Source organism: Lepus europaeus, chromosome 6 (assembly GCF_033115175.1).
Source record: "Lepus europaeus isolate LE1 chromosome 6, mLepTim1.pri, whole genome shotgun sequence".
Taxonomy (NCBI): domain Eukaryota; kingdom Metazoa; phylum Chordata; class Mammalia; order Lagomorpha; family Leporidae; genus Lepus; species Lepus europaeus.
In genome coordinates, this window is record NC_084832.1 from 115,668,281 (window position 1) to 115,688,817 (window position 20,537).

Here is a 20,537-nt window from a genome sequence, read left to right on the forward strand (position 1 = left end):
ATGGGATGCAGGCATCATCAAACTACAGCATCAAACACCCATCCCCTAAGTTAACAAATTCAAACCTTTTCTACTGTTCTCTTCATTTAATTGCTTTTCTAAAACATGCTTGACACGACACACAATGCACTTACTGTAAACTGAGCAAGCAGACTCATGAATGACAAAAAATGCATAGAGGCACAGCCACCACAAAGCCTCCAGTGCAATCTACGAATGGATTCTTCTTACCACTTGAACTGCATAGTTCTGAGACTTCAGAACTCTGCTCCCTTTTCTTCCTTTCACCTTAGAGTTGGTTTTCTGTGTCTGGGATTCATTCTTTTCTACTCAGGGATGTCAGCTCTAAGCCATTGTCAAGAGCTCCTAAGTGACAGTCTTCCCATTAATTTAACTTGAAACGTTACTGGGTCACCACGTCCAACCTACAACTCTTTTCATTCCACTTATTGTCAACAGAGAATAGGTGGCAGTCAAAGGGTAAAAAGTCCAAAGATAAGTACAAATAAAATTTGAATGCAAAATTCACTTCTTCCATCTCCTCTTGCTTTAACTTACACTGCTTGCCACCCCCTAGGTTAAGAACAGTATTAGCAATTTTCCTTTCTGAATATAAAATGAGAAGAGTTATGCCATCTGCCCTGGTCTCACTTTTTTTTTTTCATGTGGTAAGTTCATTTTTAAATTTCTTCCATAAGTATCTTTTAGCAATACTTCCAACAGAGTGATAGGTCGTGAGAGAGAAGAAATTTTTACTCCAGTTGGTGAAGCAATACAAAAGTGTCTACTAAATGATAGAAGATTATAAGGCGATGCTAAGTTGCTATGAAATTTCTGTAAAGAAATATTGCTGTGATTAATCCAAAAAGAGTGTCATGAAGGATGTTCTTTAAAAATGTATCTCTTGCATTTCATTAAGTTCGGATTATTTAGACTGAGTTCTTTGTCACGAATGTGATTAATTCACTAGTCCAAGGCTTGGATGTGGATTTTAGGTGTTCAATTTAAATGTGATTTTTGGAACTTTTCATCAAGCTATAATTTTCTTATTCTGTAGATCCTCAGAACACTTTTATTTTGAAGAGTCTGAACACAGAAAGATATCGAAGACGTGAGTTATTACAGCATTAAGTCCCATAACATTTTGTTACTTGGGATTAGATGATTTTTTTTACTAGAAATAAAAGCTATTTTCCTTTCCCCAATATAAAGCAAAAAAGGCAATTATGTTCCAGTTGTGATTGAATTAATGTGTTTTTTCCTTTCTACTACTTTTCTAATTAATTTGTTAAAGAGTGAATAAAAGAGAAGCCGTGGTATACATCAAAGTGAATATGGGAACTATGCAGTTTTTACCTAGGAACTTCTCCCTATTCCTAAGGAAATTCCAAAGAATTTCATAATGCAGTTTTGTCACAGAGAGAACTAGTTTCCAAATAAGAAATAAATGCTTATAGCTGAATACACAGCTGGTTCCATAAAAAAAAGGAGGAAATAAACAATACCAAAGAGATGAAAGTGTACTAAGTGTCATAACCTAAACACATATTTTAAAAATAATTTCAATAATGACATGGCTATTCACTTTTGGTGCTGATTTTCTAAAACTGTGCACTTTACTCCCTGAAATCTTGAATTTACTTTCTAAGTTACAAAGCACCTTCTTTTCTTAGTATTACAACAAGAATGTGAGGTATCTTCAACCCTCTTACACAGAAAGACACTCAGGTTAGACATATTCAAAGATTTGTCAGTCACACCATCTTTAGCAAGTCTGGAATTGGAACCCATTACATAGGGATGTAAGCGACAGCAACTTTTCAGGGTTTTGGCCCTCATTTACATGCAAGCAGGAAAAAGAATCAGTAAACAATAATTTTTTTTAAAAAAATCAGACTAACAACTATAATCACAACATTTCTCTTGAATCTTGAAGAAATTATTATGCTCTATGTGAAAGGAAATGGGTAGTGTTCAATTTGGTTAAAACTCATCTGGATATTTCCCAATTTTTTATGATATCAACTCATGAAATATTTTAGCAAAGTGGCTACAAGTGAATTCCAAATGCACTCATACATCTGAAGTTTATATCATAAATACAGATTTCAAGTCAATGCTATAGACATTCTTAACACTATTATGTGAAAGGATCTACTTCGCTTCAACATGAAACAAACATCAATTTATATATATCCAAATCCTTTCCAGTCACTAAGAGAGGAACTAACGCAAGACATGATCTTCAGCCCACCTACTGGCTTGACCAAAGGTAACAAATCCATCCCAGGTTTACATCAAATGAGTTGTGTCAAAGGTTACCCACAGGCCATTTTATAATGATTTATGGCTAATGTCTGCCAATCTCTATTTTAATGATAACCTCAGTACAGTCATGAAGGCCTTCTTAGTCTTCATGGCAGTGACCAAAAGCAACTGATGTCTTTATGGAATTCGAAGGCCAGTTTTTACACAGGAGACAAAATATTCTTTCTCAACATACCAAAAATGTCTGAACTTGATAGTATGTTCTGCTCATGGATTTTGTAACATTACATTCAAGGTACGGGCCAAATACAATTCAAATAAAAAAGAAAAAGCTTGGAAGTTAGCATCAGGTGAGAGTTTGATTTTAGTTATAATGATCTTGACTTTGTGAAAAGCTCTAACAGCATAATGGTTCTTAAGTGTCTGTATTGAGTTAAGCATATCATGAAGCATGAGGAATAGCAAGATTGATTTATCAGATATTCATTTAAGAAACTGTCAATTAAAATAATTAATGTGTGTGAAACTCAGCTGTAAGGCCTCAAGTTTAATTTTCCCAGCCCATAACATTAAAAGAATAATACATCTCACAGTCTTTGAGAGCATAAAAGATGTTATATAGCAACTATAATGACATCATTACAGAAGAGTTTTGATCCTATGTTTTAGACTGAACTAAGGAAAAAGACAAGTGTATTTGCCTGAGATTTTTACCTTACTTTAAATCTTGCTTTGTTTCACTAACTGCCAAGTAAATACATTTGTATTCTTCATTTCTGTAGAATGGGAAGAAATAAGCCGGCGCCGTGGCTTAACAGGCTAATCCTCCGCCTTGCGGCGCCAGCACACCGGGTTCTAGTCCCGGTCGGGGCGCCGGATTCTGTCCCGGTTGCCCCTCTTCCAGGCCAGCTCTCTGCTATGGCCCGGGAAGGCAGTGGAGGATGGCCCAAGTCCTTGGGCCCTGCACCTGCATGGGAGACCAGGAGAAGCACCTGGCTCCTGGCTTCGGATCAGCGAGATGCGCTGGCCGCAGCAGCCATTGGAGGGTGAACCAACGGCAAAAAGGAAGACCTTTCTCTCTGTCTCTCTCTCTCACTATCCACTCTGCCTGTCAAAAAAAAAAAAAAAAAAAAAAAAAAAAGAATGGGATGAAATATATAAATACACGATACATATGTATATATATGTATATGTATTTAAGAACTTAGGTGTAAATACATATGAGTGGACTTCAAAGAGTTTGTGGAAAAATTGAATTAAAAAATAAGTTTTGAGGCTGTCATTGTGGTGCAGTGGGTTAAAGCGCCAGTCTGTAGTGCCAGCATCCCATATGGATGCCAGTTCAAGTCCCGGCTGCTCCACTTCTGATCCAGCTTTCTGCTATGGCCTAAGAAAGCAGTAGGAGATGGCCCAGGTCCTTGGGCCCCTGCACCCACATGGGAGACTTGCAAGAAGTTCCTGGTTTTGGATCAGCTCACTTTGGCCTTTGTGGACATTTGGGAAGCAAACCAGTGGATGGAAGACCTCTCTCTGTTTGGCTCTACCTCTCTCTGTACCACTGTCTTTCAAATAAATCAGATAAATCTTAAAAAATAAAAAAAAGAGAAAGAAAAGTAAGTTTCACTTGCATCCAATATGGGTGCCAGTTTGTGTCCTGGCTCCCCTACTTCTGATCCAGCTCCCTGATAATGTACTTGGGAAATCAGCAGAAGATGGCTCAAGACCTTGGGCACCTGCAACCATGTAGAACAAGAAGAAGCTTATAGCTTCTGCTTGGCCCAGCCTTGACCACTGTGGCCATCTGGGGAGTGAAACCAAAGATGGAAAATCTTCTCTCCCTCTTTTTCTGTATAACTCTGCCTTTCAAATAAATAAATGAATACTAAAAAAAAAAAAAAAAAAAGCTTATTTTGGTGAAAAACAAAGACACTGCAAAACTATATACCTGTGTAATAAATAATTAAAATATTATGTAGACGATCATGAAATTTTGAAGACCCCTAAGTATGTCTAGCTATGGGTAGAATATTTCTCTGCCATCTTTGAACTATCTTGTTTGGCATAAAAGGACTAAAGGAAGATAATGTTACAAAGATTATCAAAAAGAGGAAAAAATTATTTTTTTAAAAAAAAGATTTATTTGAAAGAGAGGGTTACAAAGATGGAAAGATACAGAAAGATCTTTCATCTGCTGATTTGCTCCCTGAATGGCCGCTACAGCCAAGGCTGGGCAAAATTGAAGCCAGGAGCCTGGAAACTCCTTCCAGGTCTCCCACATGGGTGGCAGAGGCCCAAGCACTTGGGCTGAACCCATCTGAAGCCAAGAGCCAGGAGCTTCTTCCAGGTCTCCCATGCGGGTGCAGGGGCCCAAGGCCTTGAGCCACCTTCTACTGCTTTCCCAGGACATAGCAGAGAGCTGGATTGGAAGTGGAGCAGCCGCGACAGGAACTGGCGCCCATGTGGGATGCTGGCTCTGCAGGCGGCGGCTTTACCCACTCCACCACAGCGCTGGTCTCTCAAATAAGTTTTTTTTTTTTTCTTAAAGATTTATTTTATTTATTTGAAAGACAGAGTTACAGAGAGAGGTAGAGGCAGACAGAGAGGTCTTCCACCCACTGGTTCACTCCCCCAGATGGCCGCAACAGCAGGAGCTAAGCCGATCCGAAGCCAGGAGCCAGGAGCTTCTTCCAGGTCTCCCACATGGGTGCAGGGGGCCCAAGGACTTGGGCCATCTTCTACTGCTTTCCCAGGCCATAGCAGAGAGCTGAACTGGAAGAGGAGCAGCTGGGACCAGAACCAGTGCCCATATGGGATGCTGGTGCTTCAGGACAGGGCTATAATCCGCTGCACCACAGCGCCAGCCCCTCAAATAAGGTTTTAAGAGGCAATAAGGCAATAAGGTTTTGGGGGCTGGTGCTGTGGCACAGCAGATTAATCCACTGTCTGCAAGACTGGCATCATATATGAGCACTGGTTCTAGTCCTGGCTTCTTCACTTCTCATCCAGCTCTCTGCTTATGCACCTGGTAAGGCATCAGAAAATGCCCCCAAGAAGTCTCAACCAATGAAGTGTTGGAATCTTAAAAAACTAATCCCAGAAACATGATATATGAGTAACACTTCATTACCTGTTTTTTTTTTTAAATGATATAAATGGCAAAGAAATATGTTGCTGGGTTTCAATCAAAATGTAAAGTTTACTTTATTGCTTGGAAAAAATCAGCAACATGCCTGTTTCCAAAGGAAGACATTCTCATCATGCTTTTTCCCTTGAAGGTATCTCATTTAGAATAGTTCTACATGATTAATGGTACATTTTAAAATTATCTAATTTTTAAATAAGATTCAAGTACATATGAAAAGAGTATTTTTTAAAAATGTATTTTAATATTTTTCTCTGATTAAATTATCAATATTTCATGTGTCCAAAATGCTAGAAAATAATGTGATTATACAAGAGGCTCAAAAGTTTCTTTATAATAGTAAAAAACCTATTACTGAATGTGAAAAAAAATTATACAGACACATTCTCTTAGATGTTGTTTAAATGTACCTGCAAAGGCTGACATAATGAAAATAATCACAAACTGTGTTAAGTAGGGGTTCAATTTATATTATTAATAGTGAGTTTTTATATAACATAAATGTTTAATCTAGTAAACATTTACTGATAGCATATTAAGGGCCAATAGATCAATGAACTGTTTCAATATGATCCATCTTATGGAACTGATCTCTTCATCACTTATTTTGTTGCAAGTTCATAAATTATAGTCCCAGATACAACAGATCAGAATTCTAGCTCAGTGAACTCTGTGAATGCTAATAGAAAAATATAAGCAAATTTTTTTAAAACCCCAAAATTACTCCCAAGTTCTCTACAAAATGGAGCAAAACCACTATGATTTTAAGATAAATGACTCCACTATTTACATGAAAATGTGCACTAAAAATCCCATTATTTGACCTAAAATTCTTTTCTTGCCCTGTATTCATGGAGAGTTGACCTGAATATTGAGCTCCCACTGACTTAAAATGAAACTTTGATCCTCAAAAGAGTTGCATAAAGAAGTACAGAAAACACAAATCTGTACCTATTTAAGGACATTTCTGTTGCTGTCATAGTGCTTTTTTAAACATACTTCACAACACTATTTTTTTTCTTATGTTATTTTAAGTGCTCCTGGAAATACCATAAGAGAAGAATTTTTACAGTATTTCATTCTTTCTATTTCTGGTATAATTTTTTTTTCTCCTATTTATGAAATACCTGCATTGCCAGAAGTCATCGAAATTGCACACACAACAAACCTAACACCTCAAATTATATAATAAACTCACAAAAATAAGATTCACTTTAAAGGAAAGCACCCTGTGGAATCCAAACACTGATAAACGCTCTTGCAAACACTACAACAGACCTTTAATAAAATATAATCTGTGATTAGATGAAAATATGATGCTATTAACTTTTTCTGATGACTGGTAACCCCCCTTCATATTATTTTGATAATGCAAAACTTGAAAAATCAAATTTTAACTTTATTTTTTCTAAATGTAAGAATCTGATCTTTATCCTTTGGAATAACCAAAATTATCTTTCTTAAATTGTTAGATTCTGAGAAAGTTACCCAATGGAAAACATTTATAGTCCAAAGCTGGAAATACAATTACTAAAAGCAGAGGGATATTACAATTTTAAGTGTCGCAGCTCACAAGAGAAGATGTATTCCTAAGAAAAGTCCAATTACATGCAGGAATTTCAAAGAATTCATAGGAAAATTGAATTAAAATTAATTTTTGTGAAAAAAAATTTGAAACCCATGTATACTTTCAGCATAATACCATTTCCATGAACTTTCTGAAGACTCTGCACCTTATCTACAGAGGTCAGAGCTAGGCAAGGGGAGCACTCTTCCCATGGCAGCAAGATTCAGGCTTAGGAGAATTCCTAGCTATTCTTGATTTTTAGAAACTTTCATTTTCGTAGGCATGCTTCTTTCAAGCAGCACTCTGAAGATTGGGTTCTCAGCAATATTCAATATTCTGAGCTGTCAAGAACATACTTTTCCAGCTTAATATGCCTAACACTAAAATTCCAATGAGTGATATTCTTATTTCAATAAAGACAAAATTTCAATTAAGAGTTTAAAATTTTCCTTATGAAAGTTATTCCATATTTCAAATGGGTATTCTGTTTCCTATATCCTGAAACTTTAGTGTGTATCAGATAAGAAATACATGCTTGCAAATTCCTCTGATCCTATTAGCCAAACTGAAACAATAATTCACAGACACTGAATTATACCACCTAGTGCATCTTCTAAAGACCATTTTTCTTTCACATTTAATATTACTCAAGTCATAAAATTTCTGGCCTTGGCTTACTAGACTATTAAGAATGTGATTTTTTTACATTCAGTAATAGTTGATTTTTAGCAGTGTTGGGAAACTATATGAAATTGTGATAGGAAAAACTTATTATCAAGATTTTGGACAGGTTCTGGATTAAAAGTTTCTATTGCTCCTTAAATTAACTTTGTGCAGTTACTGTGACTTCCATATTGTGTATGCATTAGTGAATATAAAACTCTAACTAGAATATCATTTTATGGAATATAATAGAATATATATATTAGTAGATCTTTACATATTAAATCTGTATCATTAATATATACTGAATATTAAATGCATTATGAAAAGTACATATTTACATAAGTCACATTATGGATTTTTTAAGCAAGAAAATATCACCTGTTTATAGAATATTTACAAAAATTTTATAGAACCTTTTGTTTTGTTTGGCTTTTGTAAGTAGGTGGACTGCTATGCTTATGTGTGACAGGAGGTGTGACTTTTAAAAAGCTTACAGCTACAGTGAAGGAAGAAGGGAAAGAGAGAAAGAGGAAGAGCATTAGGGAAAAGAAAGACAGGGAGACAAAGATTTTGAAAGAAAGTTGTTTTCTCAAAAATACTCAATTTTTGCAAGTGCAAATTCATCCAATGATGAAATCGATACCATTTGTAACTTTTAAACACCCCACTCCAGCTGTTTGAAGACTGTAGCACATTTTTCACTGATGCTTAAAAAAAAAAATATTCTGTCTACTAGACCTAGAAGATCTACTGAAACCACCTAATGTGGTTTCAGTAGATCAAGTTCCGGGTCAAAATTTACCAAAAAAATTGAATGTCAAAAATTAAAATCAAGAGGCTGGTGTTGTGCAGCATCCCATATCAGAGTGCCAGTTGGAGCCTCGGTTGCTCAGCTTTTGATCCAGCTCTCTGCAAATGCACCTGGGAAAACCGCAAAAGATGGCCCAGGTGCCTGAGCCCCTGCCAACCAAGTGGGAGACCTGGATGGAGTTCTGGGCTCCTGGTTTTGGCCTAGCTTAGCTTTGGCTGTTGCAACCATTTGGGGAGTGAACTAGCAGATGGAAGATCTTTCTCTCTATCCCCTCACCTATCAAATAAATTAATCATTGAGGAGAAAATCAAGTTAATCAGATATTAAGGTTTAGTTTCTTATGTGACTTGTTAATCTGCTCAAAAAGAGTTCCAAGACTCTTTTGAACAGTAGGAAATTATGGTGTTTTAAATCTAATACTCATATGATAGGACCAAAATATCATTTCAAAAACTGAACTTTTTATTTGCTTCACATAGGCAGTAATAGGTACTATCAATTATGCATATTTTCTTCCGATGTTAATGAAAAACTCTGATTAAGTCAGTGATTAAAAAAAAAAAATGAATCAAGTCAGGAAATATCTGGGTTAGGTCCACGTGCCTGGCCCTTACCTGCTGCTCTCCATCAGCTGTATGCGATCGTCTCTTCCTGTAAACCTCCCCATGCATTCCTCGCTGTATATACTATGCTGTATGACTGCAGAGATGTGTCTACACTGTTTGCCACCATCATCATGTCCTGGGACTCTGACAGTGATGTACTAATTCACAGGCAATGAATAGATGTTTGTCGCATTTAATTGCCGTGTCCTGTCAATGGCAAAGTCCAGGGTGCCAATAGAGTTCGAATTCCAGAGTGCTCCTTAGGAACTATTGTAGGGATGTTTAAAATATTAATTGACACAGGAGCTCAAAGATTAATATTTTTCCATAAAATACCCTAAGAAAGGAGGACATGACATAATTATAGCAGTTTGATAAGTGGTATGGCAAATGGAAAATATGGACTTTGTCTTTAAAAAGCTGGTATATTCTGAGCATCATTCAAAGTTCTTAACATGCCCATGTCCTGTATGATTTGGTCTCTCATTTTACAACCTGATTCTTGTGCTTGCTCACTGCTTTTCAGCTAAAGCTTGAATTCATCAACCTCCTTAGCATCTCAGGGTCTTTGTGACTGCTGATATTCCTTGCGGGGGGTCGTCCTTTCTAAAATTCTGGTCTCAGAGGGGGTCTCTTTAAAGTGGAGCTGAAGAATGTCGTCCCGTTGTCCCTAGCACTTTCCACCTTTCACCAAGTTTTATTTTCTTCGTGGCAGTTACCATATATGAAATTACCTATTTGTTCAATTGCTCATAGTTTGTTTCCTCCTGCTAGACTGCAAATCTTTAGAGAATCAAGCTCTTTGTTTGCAGTTGTAACTCTGGTTCCTTGTACTAAGCTGGGTACATGACAGGCATACAGTAATACTTGTTGAATCAATGAGTGGTGGATGTCAGCATAGGCTGAGCTGTAGAACACTCAAAAAGGATGGTTTGGAGAATGAGCGAAGAACAGAGCTGAAAGATACAAACCAACTCCTTGTGATGAGGCTTGTGGTCTGTTAGCCACTCCTGAAGTCAGGATTTTTTTTTTTTTTTTTTTTGGAATGTGAGTAAATATACTTCCCTTTGAATCAATCCAGTTTGGACTGAGTTTTCTATTATTTTCAATTAAAGAGAAGTAATAAATGCAATTGTCATTCAATGAAACCACAAGAAGATAACATCCAGGAAAACTGATGATAGTTCTATTTAGAGAACACTGACATTAAGAGAGATTCAGAATGAGGTAATGACACTTCATGGAGTGGCGGGCTCCCTGTCATGGCAGGAGTTTAGGCAGAGGCAAAGCACCCTCCTGACTGGGTCATTGTGTGTGGGACTGAATGCCTTCCAGGCTTCCTTCTGACTACCAGGCTTATAACTCTATTTTTAAAAAGTCTTATTCATTTTGTTGAATAATGAAACTTCTGAATACCTTGGGTTTGGAATTTGTCTGCAGCTCAACTTACCCGCTTTTGACACTGACTTCTTCCTGTTAAATTATTTTTTGTAATGTTCAAAAATATTAATAGAGACCTGCACTGTGGTGTATCAGGTAAAGGCGCTGCCATCCCATATGGGCATGGTTCCAGTCCAGGCTGCTCCTCTTCTGATCCAGCTCTCTGCTATGGCCTGGGAAAGCAGCAGAAGATGGCCCAAGCCTGTGGGTCCCTGCACTCATGTGGGAGACCTGGAAGAAGCTCCTAGCTCCTTGCTTTGGATTGGCATACCTCTGTTGTAGCCATTTGGGGAGTGAACCCAGTGGATGGAAGACTCTACCGCACCCCTACCTCTCTCTCTCTCCCTCTGCCTCTCTGTAACTCTTTCAAATAAATAAATCTTTAAAAAATATTAATAGGATTTTTGTTGTGTTTAGAGAAAAAATAGAAAAAATCTAATGGATAAATATGCATATATATTATTTTCCACTAACCTAAATATTAGTGTTTGCTGTCATTTAAAAAAAATTATAGGAGCAGGTATTTAGCCTAGTGACTAACACATCGGCATCCCAAACGGGATTAACTGGGTTCAATTTCCAGCTCTGGTTCCTGATTCCAGCTTCCTGCCAATGTAGAACCTAGCTCAAGAAAAAGGGTTCTTGCCACCCCCACAGGGTACCTGGATTGTATTCCCTACTCCAGCTTTGGCCTTGCCCAGCCCAGGCCAGTTGTTCTGGGCATCTGGGGAATGAACCAGCAGATGGGAGTGTTCCCGCTCCTCACCCCTCCCCCAATTCCTTTTCAGCTCTCTCTAGGTCTTTCTGCCTTTCAAATACATAATTTAAGACACATGATTACTTTGAGGGGTATCTCCATAAGAAAAAACACTAAAATTTCCCCTATCTTATGAATAAATAAGAAAGATTGTGTAAGTAGCAACTATTTAATTAATAAAGAGAGACGATCAGCTCTCATATACAAAGTAATCCTCCTTTGTTTCACTTCTGAATTTTCTCTTTAAAGAGTTCTCATACAGGAGAGGTCTAAAGGGAAAACTTGTCAGTTTAAGAACTGCTAGGTGAGGTAGAAGATGAAGGAGTTCACTGTTTGGAAATATGTGTGTAGGCTTGAACTTATCAGTGATTCGCAAAAAAGAACTGCAGAAAAGCATACATAATGGTGACTTAGAATTTGGGGCCATGACCTGGATGGATAAAGGGAGCTGTCTGGGTATCTATTTTAGATGGGTTCAGTTTTTAGATCGACAATCTAATAAATTCCATATTCTTTAAAAAAAAAAAGAATTTGGGGCCATGGTAGTCATTGAGCCATACTGGATACTTCACTAAAGGGCCACCTTTCATAGTGCCTTGGTTTTTTCTTCTCCAAATGATGGAGCTTTTAACTGCCTAGTGTTAAATACAGAAAGTGTTTTAAATAAACATAATATTTTAAAATAAATAAATTTTAAAAATAAGAACACAGAGCTTTATAGACAGTGGGCATAGCTAGGGCTGAATCTATTTTAGAGAGTGTATTTTACTTAAAAACACGATTGTGTGTCTTACTATATGTTCATGTGCTCTACAACCTCTTGGTTTGCATTACTAAAGTTTTGGCATAGCTCATCACACTGTGTTTGAGACTGAATCCGTCAAAAAGTAAATAAATAAAAATAAAAGCAGTATGTACCAGGAAACATAGGCCAGGCCAGTAGAATTCAAAGGATATTACTGGAATCCCTCTGTCCATTTTGCCTTGCTTTTTTTCAAATGCTGATCATAACTCTGCTTTATATTCTTCATTGTTTTCATAGTGCAACTGTGACCAACAGTCCTCCCTCTGTTTCTGAGACATAAGAATACATCACCAAATGACCTGTTCGCCCATTTAAATATGGCTGAGCTCAGAAAAGCCCTAACTGTTGGAGATTCCTGTCAACTGAATACAGATGAAAAGCGAAGGCTGAGGCTCATCGCAGGGGTTCTTTGGATAACACTTCATTTAACATATTTCAGTTTACCAAGATGGGACCATGAAAAGAAAACTATTTTATTTAAAATGACAGGGCAATTATGTTATACCCACTGTAAATATGTCCCACCCAGGGAGTGATGATGATGATAATAATAATGGGTCACATTTGCAGTTTAACTCTATGCCCTGATTCTTCCTCTTGAGTGTAACACGTGCACACATGTACGCGTGCGCGCGCACACACACACACACAGTCACATCTCAAGGGCTCAAAAAATAGTTACTGGATACCGAAATGCAGGGGACAGGTTGGGTGTTCAATAGCTATTCAACAAAGCACAAAGCAGCTTAACAGAGCAAGGTATTAGGGAGATTCTAGCATTTAATTGATATGCCTGACAGTGTTTAAAGCTTAAGAACAGAAAATGGCCAATTTCCATGTGGTTCTGTTTGGCTGAGACTAACAGCCCTTTCTACTGTGAAGTTGTAGGGAAGACAGAATCTACAGGAGTTCCAGGCCCAACAGTCTCACGATGGATCAGGGATTTTATCTGATGCTGCCACAGAGAGATGAAGAGCAGCTCCTCTTTCATGAACACGTTCTCAACACTGTACATTACTTAGAGATACTTCATTCAGAGACCAGTTTTTGCCCTGTGCAGTGCGTAACGATTATTTGAGATCTTGACCTGAAAAGCTCCAAGAATAAGTCAAACGGTAGTATTCTAGGAACTTTTACATATTGGAAATAACACCTCTGAAAACTACTACCCTGCACAATTTTTCATGGCCAGATGAAATGTGAAAAATATTCAACGAGGTTACAGTTATATAGAGCAGCGCTTTTTGAACTTTTCGCCATGGAAATACTCCTGTGGAGGCTTTCGCACTTCCTGGCCATTTCAAACTTACAAAATCTCTTTGATGTCCTGTGCTTTATCTTGAAAGGCTGTTTTTGTGATAATATTGAAAATAATGTTTTTATACACCGTGGTGGTGGTGGTTCGGCTTGGTTGCAGTTAAACTGGATGTGCACTTTTGTGTTGTGCCTCTATTCCCACTAGAGTGTAACACGTGCACACGCGTGCGTGCACACACACATGTCACATCTCAAGGGCTCAAAAAATAGTTACTGGATACCATTCTGCAACACTATCATAGAGCTCCCCAAAATGCCTTTGGTTTCCAAATCTCCTGTTAGCACTGATTCTCAATCGAGATGAATCTCAATTATTCTCTCAGTTCCCACAGTCCCAGCATGTTGCTAAGTAATCTTGTGAGTATGCGTCCTGCAGTCAGTGACTCAGAGTATTAAACTACAAAATTCCACCCTGCAGATCGGTGTGTATTGATGTAATGTTTACTTGAGAGCATCAAACTATGTGATTGGGTACCATTACAGCACAAAATAGGTACCCTAATACGAGTCATTGGCGCCGCTGATATTACTAACGCAAGCACACGACCACCAAGTCAGAAGAGATCTGTATTACTGTGTCTGTGAAAGAGAATCAGATAACAATAAAGTTCCAGTTCTTGCTTCTGAACCTGAAGCAATATTTATAAGGATATTGTAGCTGAAAGAACCTGATTGTGTGCGGTCAGCTGGTTAGGGCCATTTCTGGCTTGTCAGAGAAATATTTTTTTTCCCCATGTCATAACTGCCAGGTGCTACTGCTGAGCAAATGGGAACATCACTGCCAGAAGTATTTGAAAAGAACAAAACAACTGAAAAGGACAATCTGTGTGCTCTTGCCATGGACTGAGATGCAACTGCGACGGGGGTCTGACGGGGGGTCAGAGTCAGGTTAAAAGCAAAGCACCCAGGAATTCTCTCTTGTCATCAGTTTTTCTAACTAACGGTTCTTTGTTGCTGCAGGCAATAGTTAAGTCGCCATCAAATACCAAGAGACACTTAGGGGTATTTACAAGTCACACTTAGGATTCTTCCAAGAGGTGGCTACGTTAGCAAGGGCAGGTCACTTAAAATGTGAAGTTCAGATGCATAGCATGCCTTACACATACCAGGACTTCTTTGTGCCATGGAATTATAAGGCGACTGTATACAATGGGGTGAGTTGGTTTGAAACTGAGTACGAATACTCTTCCCTGTATGAAGTCAGATATTCATTCTATTACTCAAAATTAGGAGAACAATTGTATTGAAAGATCAATTTCTTCCATAAAGCAAAGGTTACCTAGGTTCATAAAAGGCTGCAACAAACAAGCAGAGAATCACTTATATAAACAAATACATTGTGGAAAATGAAAGTAGCTAATATATCATTCATTGGCTATCCTGTGGCAGAACATTAAACTATAAAAAATGTAAACTTTGCTAAAGCACCTAAATAGATTCCAAGCAACATCACTGTACATGAGATTCAAACTCCACTGCAGCTCAATAATACCTTAACAAAATACTTTTCCTTAATATAAGAAGGCAAAATAACTCAACTTTCAGCTTTTCTATTAAACAGTATCTCTTATGCACAGAAGTTCAACATTTTATATCTTCATTCACAGGCATTTACCAATATTCATCCATCAGCTCAGCTGTGAGGATATAAGTGAGCTAGGAGTGTAACTCTGAAGAGGTAAACATATTTGCTAAAGAGACAAATGCACATGTGTTTAGAAAGAGTTTATTCTAACTACTGAGAAATTTTAAAAACTTACTGAAGATCTGAATTCTCCATCATTTAGTCTTTGGTCAATTAGAACATGAAAAATTATGTGTATATTTTATTCCTACTACAACCAAAGCATTATAAAAAAAAAAAAAGAAATCAGTGATATACTAGGCATTAATGCAAACGATTCACACAGTAAGTTCAAGGACATGTAAGTCAACAAGTCATGCTCTCCATGTTCTTGGATGCAGATGTCTGAATAGGCTAGACTTTTTGCATTTTCACATTTACAGAACACAGTGGCAGCGTGCAGCTTGGAGAGGTTCAATGTGAGTCCTCTGAAGCTTCCTTTATCATTTAATATTATAAATAATGATGTTCCTAGGCGGCAGTTCAAAGCTCAGAACAGCACTCGTCCAACACCACAGGCAGGTCACGTGACCTTCCTCCACTTCTCCTCTCTCTGGTGCCGAGGACAGACAAAGTGGTGTGTCTGTCATACGCCATTACCATTAGAACAGAATCTTGTTCTTTTATTACAACTGAACTCCGCCAGATTTCTCAGCAGGAATGCTAAGTGAAATCAATGTCTTGGATTTCCAGGCTGAGCTTGGAGGTCACAGCCACTCTATCATTTCTCAGCGTTATCCTTTCTCTCGTGCGCACACACTCCCCAAGCCTCCAACTGGCACACAGCAGATTGAAAACAGCATGCATCAGAGGACTCATGCTGTACAATTTTACAGTCTTTTGGAGCCCCCTCCTTTTGATTCCCCCTTCCATTTTTTTTTTTTTGCAAATTGCAAATAAGTTTTGTTTGTGTCCTTTCCTAGAGGTGTGAGTCAAAGGCAAAAGGAAGAAGGGCAGGCAGTGAGACTCAGAATGTGGTGGATTTTTGGCCCTTGTCAGTAAGATCGTTCTCCTTCCATCCCCTGAGTGCGGCTTAGGATTCCACTGTTCCAAACAGGAGACATAATTTTAACTTAAACTATCAATTTGGTTTATGCCAGGTAGGTATGTGTACAACACAAAGCCCATTAATAGAATAATTCTATTTTAAAGAAAGACATCGCACATTGCCAATAAAACACACAGAAAATATCCCCTAGCACTAATAATTGTTTAAAAACATAAATATGATAATAAATGGTAGCTATTATGCAGCAATAAAATAGCTTTGTAAAGTCAAAATGTTTACTATGCTATGTATAAATGTCAATTCCAGGCTACAAGGGGTGAATTCACGTATTATTAGGGGTCCTCCTTATTTACTGTTTGTTGTGTTTTTCTTTTGGGGAGGCCATGTTCTTCATGAAATGACAACAGGGAGACTTACTGGTGTGGCTATTTTTAACTCACTATGTTTTACTGTTGAGCTTCGGCACGAGCACACAAGCACATCCAAGAAGTCTTTTCTGACAATCAAAGCAATTCTAGACCGTGTGCTGGAGGACACAGAGCAAGGCAAAGGGCCTATTTGTACTGAATCGCTGTTCTTACAAGTAGGCACTTCATTCTTGGTTAAACCTTTATATATTTCACAATAATTCCAGATGCGAGGAAACACACCATAAACATCCCCTGTTTTCTTAAGCTTTATATGATAGAAAGCTCATGAAGGCTCATTTTCAACCAGTAATTGAACTTTAAAGATAAGCTATAAAATAAGTTTTTAAAGTATGTACAATCATGGCTGTAGGGACATATTCTACTTTTTCACTCATGTGAAATAATCAGTGGGCATATAAAACCATCAGGTATGGCAAAACCTTAACATTATAGAAATAATCCATCAGAAGGGTTCTTTGACTATACAGACCACAGCTCATAATGTAGTTCCCACATCTTGGCAAAGCAACCCTTCAGTCATTTTTCTGCACTTGTTATGGATACCTATGATAGCATCAATAAGGGCAACCATTGAGCCACAGGAGATTAAGCTACTGATGATGCCAGAATCTCATTTAGGAGAGCTGGTTTGAGTCCCGGCTGCTCCGCTTTGCATCCAGCTCCCTGCTCATCTACCAGGGAAGCCAGCAGCAGATGGTCCAAGTGTTTGCGCCGCTGCCACTGACATGGGATTCCCAGGTGGAATTCCTGGCTCCTGGCTACAGCCTGGCCTAGTCCTGACCATTTTGAAAAATATTTGGGGAGTGAGCCAGCAGATGGATGTTTTTCCCTCTCTGTCAGTCTGCTTTTCAAATAAATAAATCTTCTAAAAAAGAGGTCCGAATGGATAAATGAATAGGTGCATAAATGGATGAAGTTGACTGACATAAAAATATTCCTTATTATTTATTTGTATAAATGATTTAGTGAAAAGATAAAAATAGTAAGAAGTTATTCTAGGAGTTCGAAAAATATTTCAGCAGTCATTTAAAAGTGTAGTGCATAACCTAAAATCATAAGTGGATTGTTCTAATGTAATGCATCATTCTGAAATGTGATGTAAAATCATTAATAAATCAAGAGAAAAAAACAGCAAATAAGACCTCCCAACTGTATCTATGTGTGACAACAACTATGACATTACAGCTATTCATTTTACTGAAAATTAGCTTGTGAACATAACAGATTTAAACTGCTGGGCCATGGGGATAAGATAGCACCACTTTAAATTTAAATGTTGGGGCCAGCATTGTGGTATACTAGGGAAAGCCACTTGTGACTCCAGTATTCCATACGGGCACCAGTTTGAGTCCTGGCTACTCCACTTCCAATCCAGCTCTCTGCTACTCTGCTTGGGAAACCAGAGGAAGATGGTCCAAGAATACGGGCCCTGCCACTGACATGGAAGACCTGATGAAGCTCCTGGCTTCGACCTGGCCCAGCCCTGGCCATTGCAGGCATGTGTGGAGTGTAACTTTGTCAAATAAATAAATTTTAAAATAAAAAGTTGATAAATGTTACAGTTATTACCAAGCCCATAAAACTTTCACGCTGCTATGATTACAAAGAAAAGCAGACCAGGCCTTAAATATACACCAAATACAGATGAGCAAGGCTCATCAGCTATAGCACATCATCAAGTAGTATCTGTAAAATCCCTGTTGTCACTGGACTGTGTATATTTCTCACTGTGTATTTGTACATGTTGCTGATGCATTGTGGCCTAACGTCTTTCCTTGTCCAGGTTAAATGACACTCCCAGTTGTATTTCTCTCTTAATGATATGGAAAAGGTCTTGGGAATTTGGGGAAGATAGGGCAGATAACTTTCCAGAACTGTGAAAGACATCCTTTGCATAGCCACCAGTGTCCAAAAAAAATTTTTTTAACTTCTTAGGTTTCCTCTTTAAATACTTTGTTATGTTTTGCTCTGTGTATTTCAGCAGTTACCCTGTTACTCTTCAGACACTGCCACCTGGCATTCATGGAATGGACAACAAGAATTTTCTAGGTAACTCAAATAAAAATTTTAAAAGTCATCTGGGGTTAAATTAACTGTGTCAGTTTGCTACTAAACATCTTTCTTTGAAAGTCAGAATTAGAGGGAAGGAGGGAGGGAAGGAGAGAGGGAGGAAGGGAGGGAATGAGGGAGGGAGGGAAGGAGGGAGGAAGAGATGTATGTCTTCTATCCGCTGGTTTATTCCCCAAGTAGCCTCAATGGCCAGGGCTGAAGCTGGCCAAAACCAGGAGCCAGCAGCTTGCTCATCCGGGTCTCACAAGTGGGTGACAAATGGGCAAGTACTTAGGCCATCTTCTGCTTCTTTTCCCAGGCCATTAGCAGTGAGCTGGATGGGAAGTGGAGCAGCCAGAACACGAGCTTGGACCTATATGGGATGCTGGTGTCACAGGGGGCAGCTTTGGCCACTACGCCACAACAATGGCTCCAATATTTTCTCACATACTAAAGTTATTTCTGGTTATTTCCTGGAATAATAACAAATAATAATACTTTATGGTCTCTTCTTACTTCTTTAATAGAAAGCTTAATATATTCACATAATATAAAAGTAAGGTCTTGGGGATGACCACCACTTGTGATACCACCGTCCCACATTGGAGTCCTGGTTTGAGTACCTGCTGTTCTGCTTCTGATCCAGCTCCCTGTAAATGTGTTTGGGAAAGCAGCCAATGATGGTCCAAGTACATAGGCCCCTACCACCCAGGTAGGAGACTAGAATGCAGTTCAAGAATCCTTCCTTTGGTCTGGGGAGCAAAACCAGAAGGTGGAAGATCGATCGATCAATCGATCTCTCTGTCTCTCTCTCTCTCTCTCTGCCATTTGCCTTCCAAATAAATGAATAAATACTTTTTTTCCAAAGAGTAAGGTCTTAACAAGTACAATTGTCAAATCAATTATTCTGTTTCTCTCTCTTGCAGACAAGAGACTTACATTATTTGAATCTCCAGTGATCAATTTCCATGAGTTCTTGGAAAATGTTTCCTTAGCGCCTAAAACAAATGTCTGATCTTACTTCTCTCACTATTATTACTTTCTTCTCTTTATGCGATAATGTCAACATTTGAGTGCAAGATCTAACATTGTGTTCATTCAACAGTTATTGTTATTTTAAAAACAAACACTCTGAGTGTGTCTGAATCACGTACTTTAAGGTTTATCTCAGTTGTCCTTCTTCAGGAAATCCTTGCCAAGATCTCTCACTGAATAATCTCTTTTTCTTAATAATTTCCAAAGCATTTCACCCTGTAACTCCTTATATAACTTACTATGTTGTGTCACAGTATGGCTATTTGGCTCTTTTTATAATCACCTACTGGATAAGCTCGTAAGCTCCTTGAGTACAGGATACCCATCTCAAAAATCATTGCATCACTTGCATTTCTTACTCCAACTATCAACGCATGTTTGCTGACTGAATGAATTCACAAATGACTGTGCGTATATAGATCTATGTACAACCTACATTCACACTCATTCCTTCTACTAGATTGCTATGTCCATGTACACCCAGAACTGAACCATGTTGTTGGCACATAATACACATTCAATAAATATCACCATAGGAAAAGTAAGACTCTAAGTGGAAAAACAAAGAGCTTCTTCCGAAGGGTACCTTGCTTTTGGGTGGCGGGCTGTTTGTGCTCTTGTCTGTGTGAATGCTGGTAGGAGATACAGCAGCACCAAGGTTGCCTTGGGGTATGCCTGGGAGCTTCCCTCCTGGAGACACCTGCATTGCAGCTAGCTGGGCAGCATATAACTGCTACAGGAGAAAAAGAGAGATGAGGGGAAAAAAACTATCAATAACAGAATAAATGCACCATTTGGGAAGTATATTCAGACTGGCTATTTTTCCTATGGGTGTTTAATTCAGGACCCTGGATGTTTAAACAAAGAAGTTGCCACCTCACCTTTCATGATTACCACACAAAATGGACCTCAGCTTCAGTATGCCCCGAGATTCAAAGCAAGTAACATTGTCTATATTTACTCTTTTCCTAAGCTGTGAAAGGCACGTATGCCATGCCATTTGGCCAAGAG

The 20,537-nt window shown here is 38.3% G+C and overlaps 1 protein-coding gene across 7 annotated transcripts in view; it reads right to left on the reverse strand.

Annotated features, from left to right (window-relative positions):
- SOX5 (SRY-box transcription factor 5) overlaps positions 1 to 20,537 on the reverse strand; it is a 786,191-nt gene that overhangs the window by 51,555 nt on the left and 714,099 nt on the right. For all 7 annotated transcript variants that reach the window (XM_062194939.1, XM_062194941.1, XM_062194940.1 and 4 more), the window contains one exon: positions 20,113 to 20,259. In XM_062194939.1, the coding sequence (XP_062050923.1) occupies positions 20,113 to 20,259 (147 nt within the window). The remainder of the gene's footprint in view (positions 1 to 20,112; positions 20,260 to 20,537) is intronic.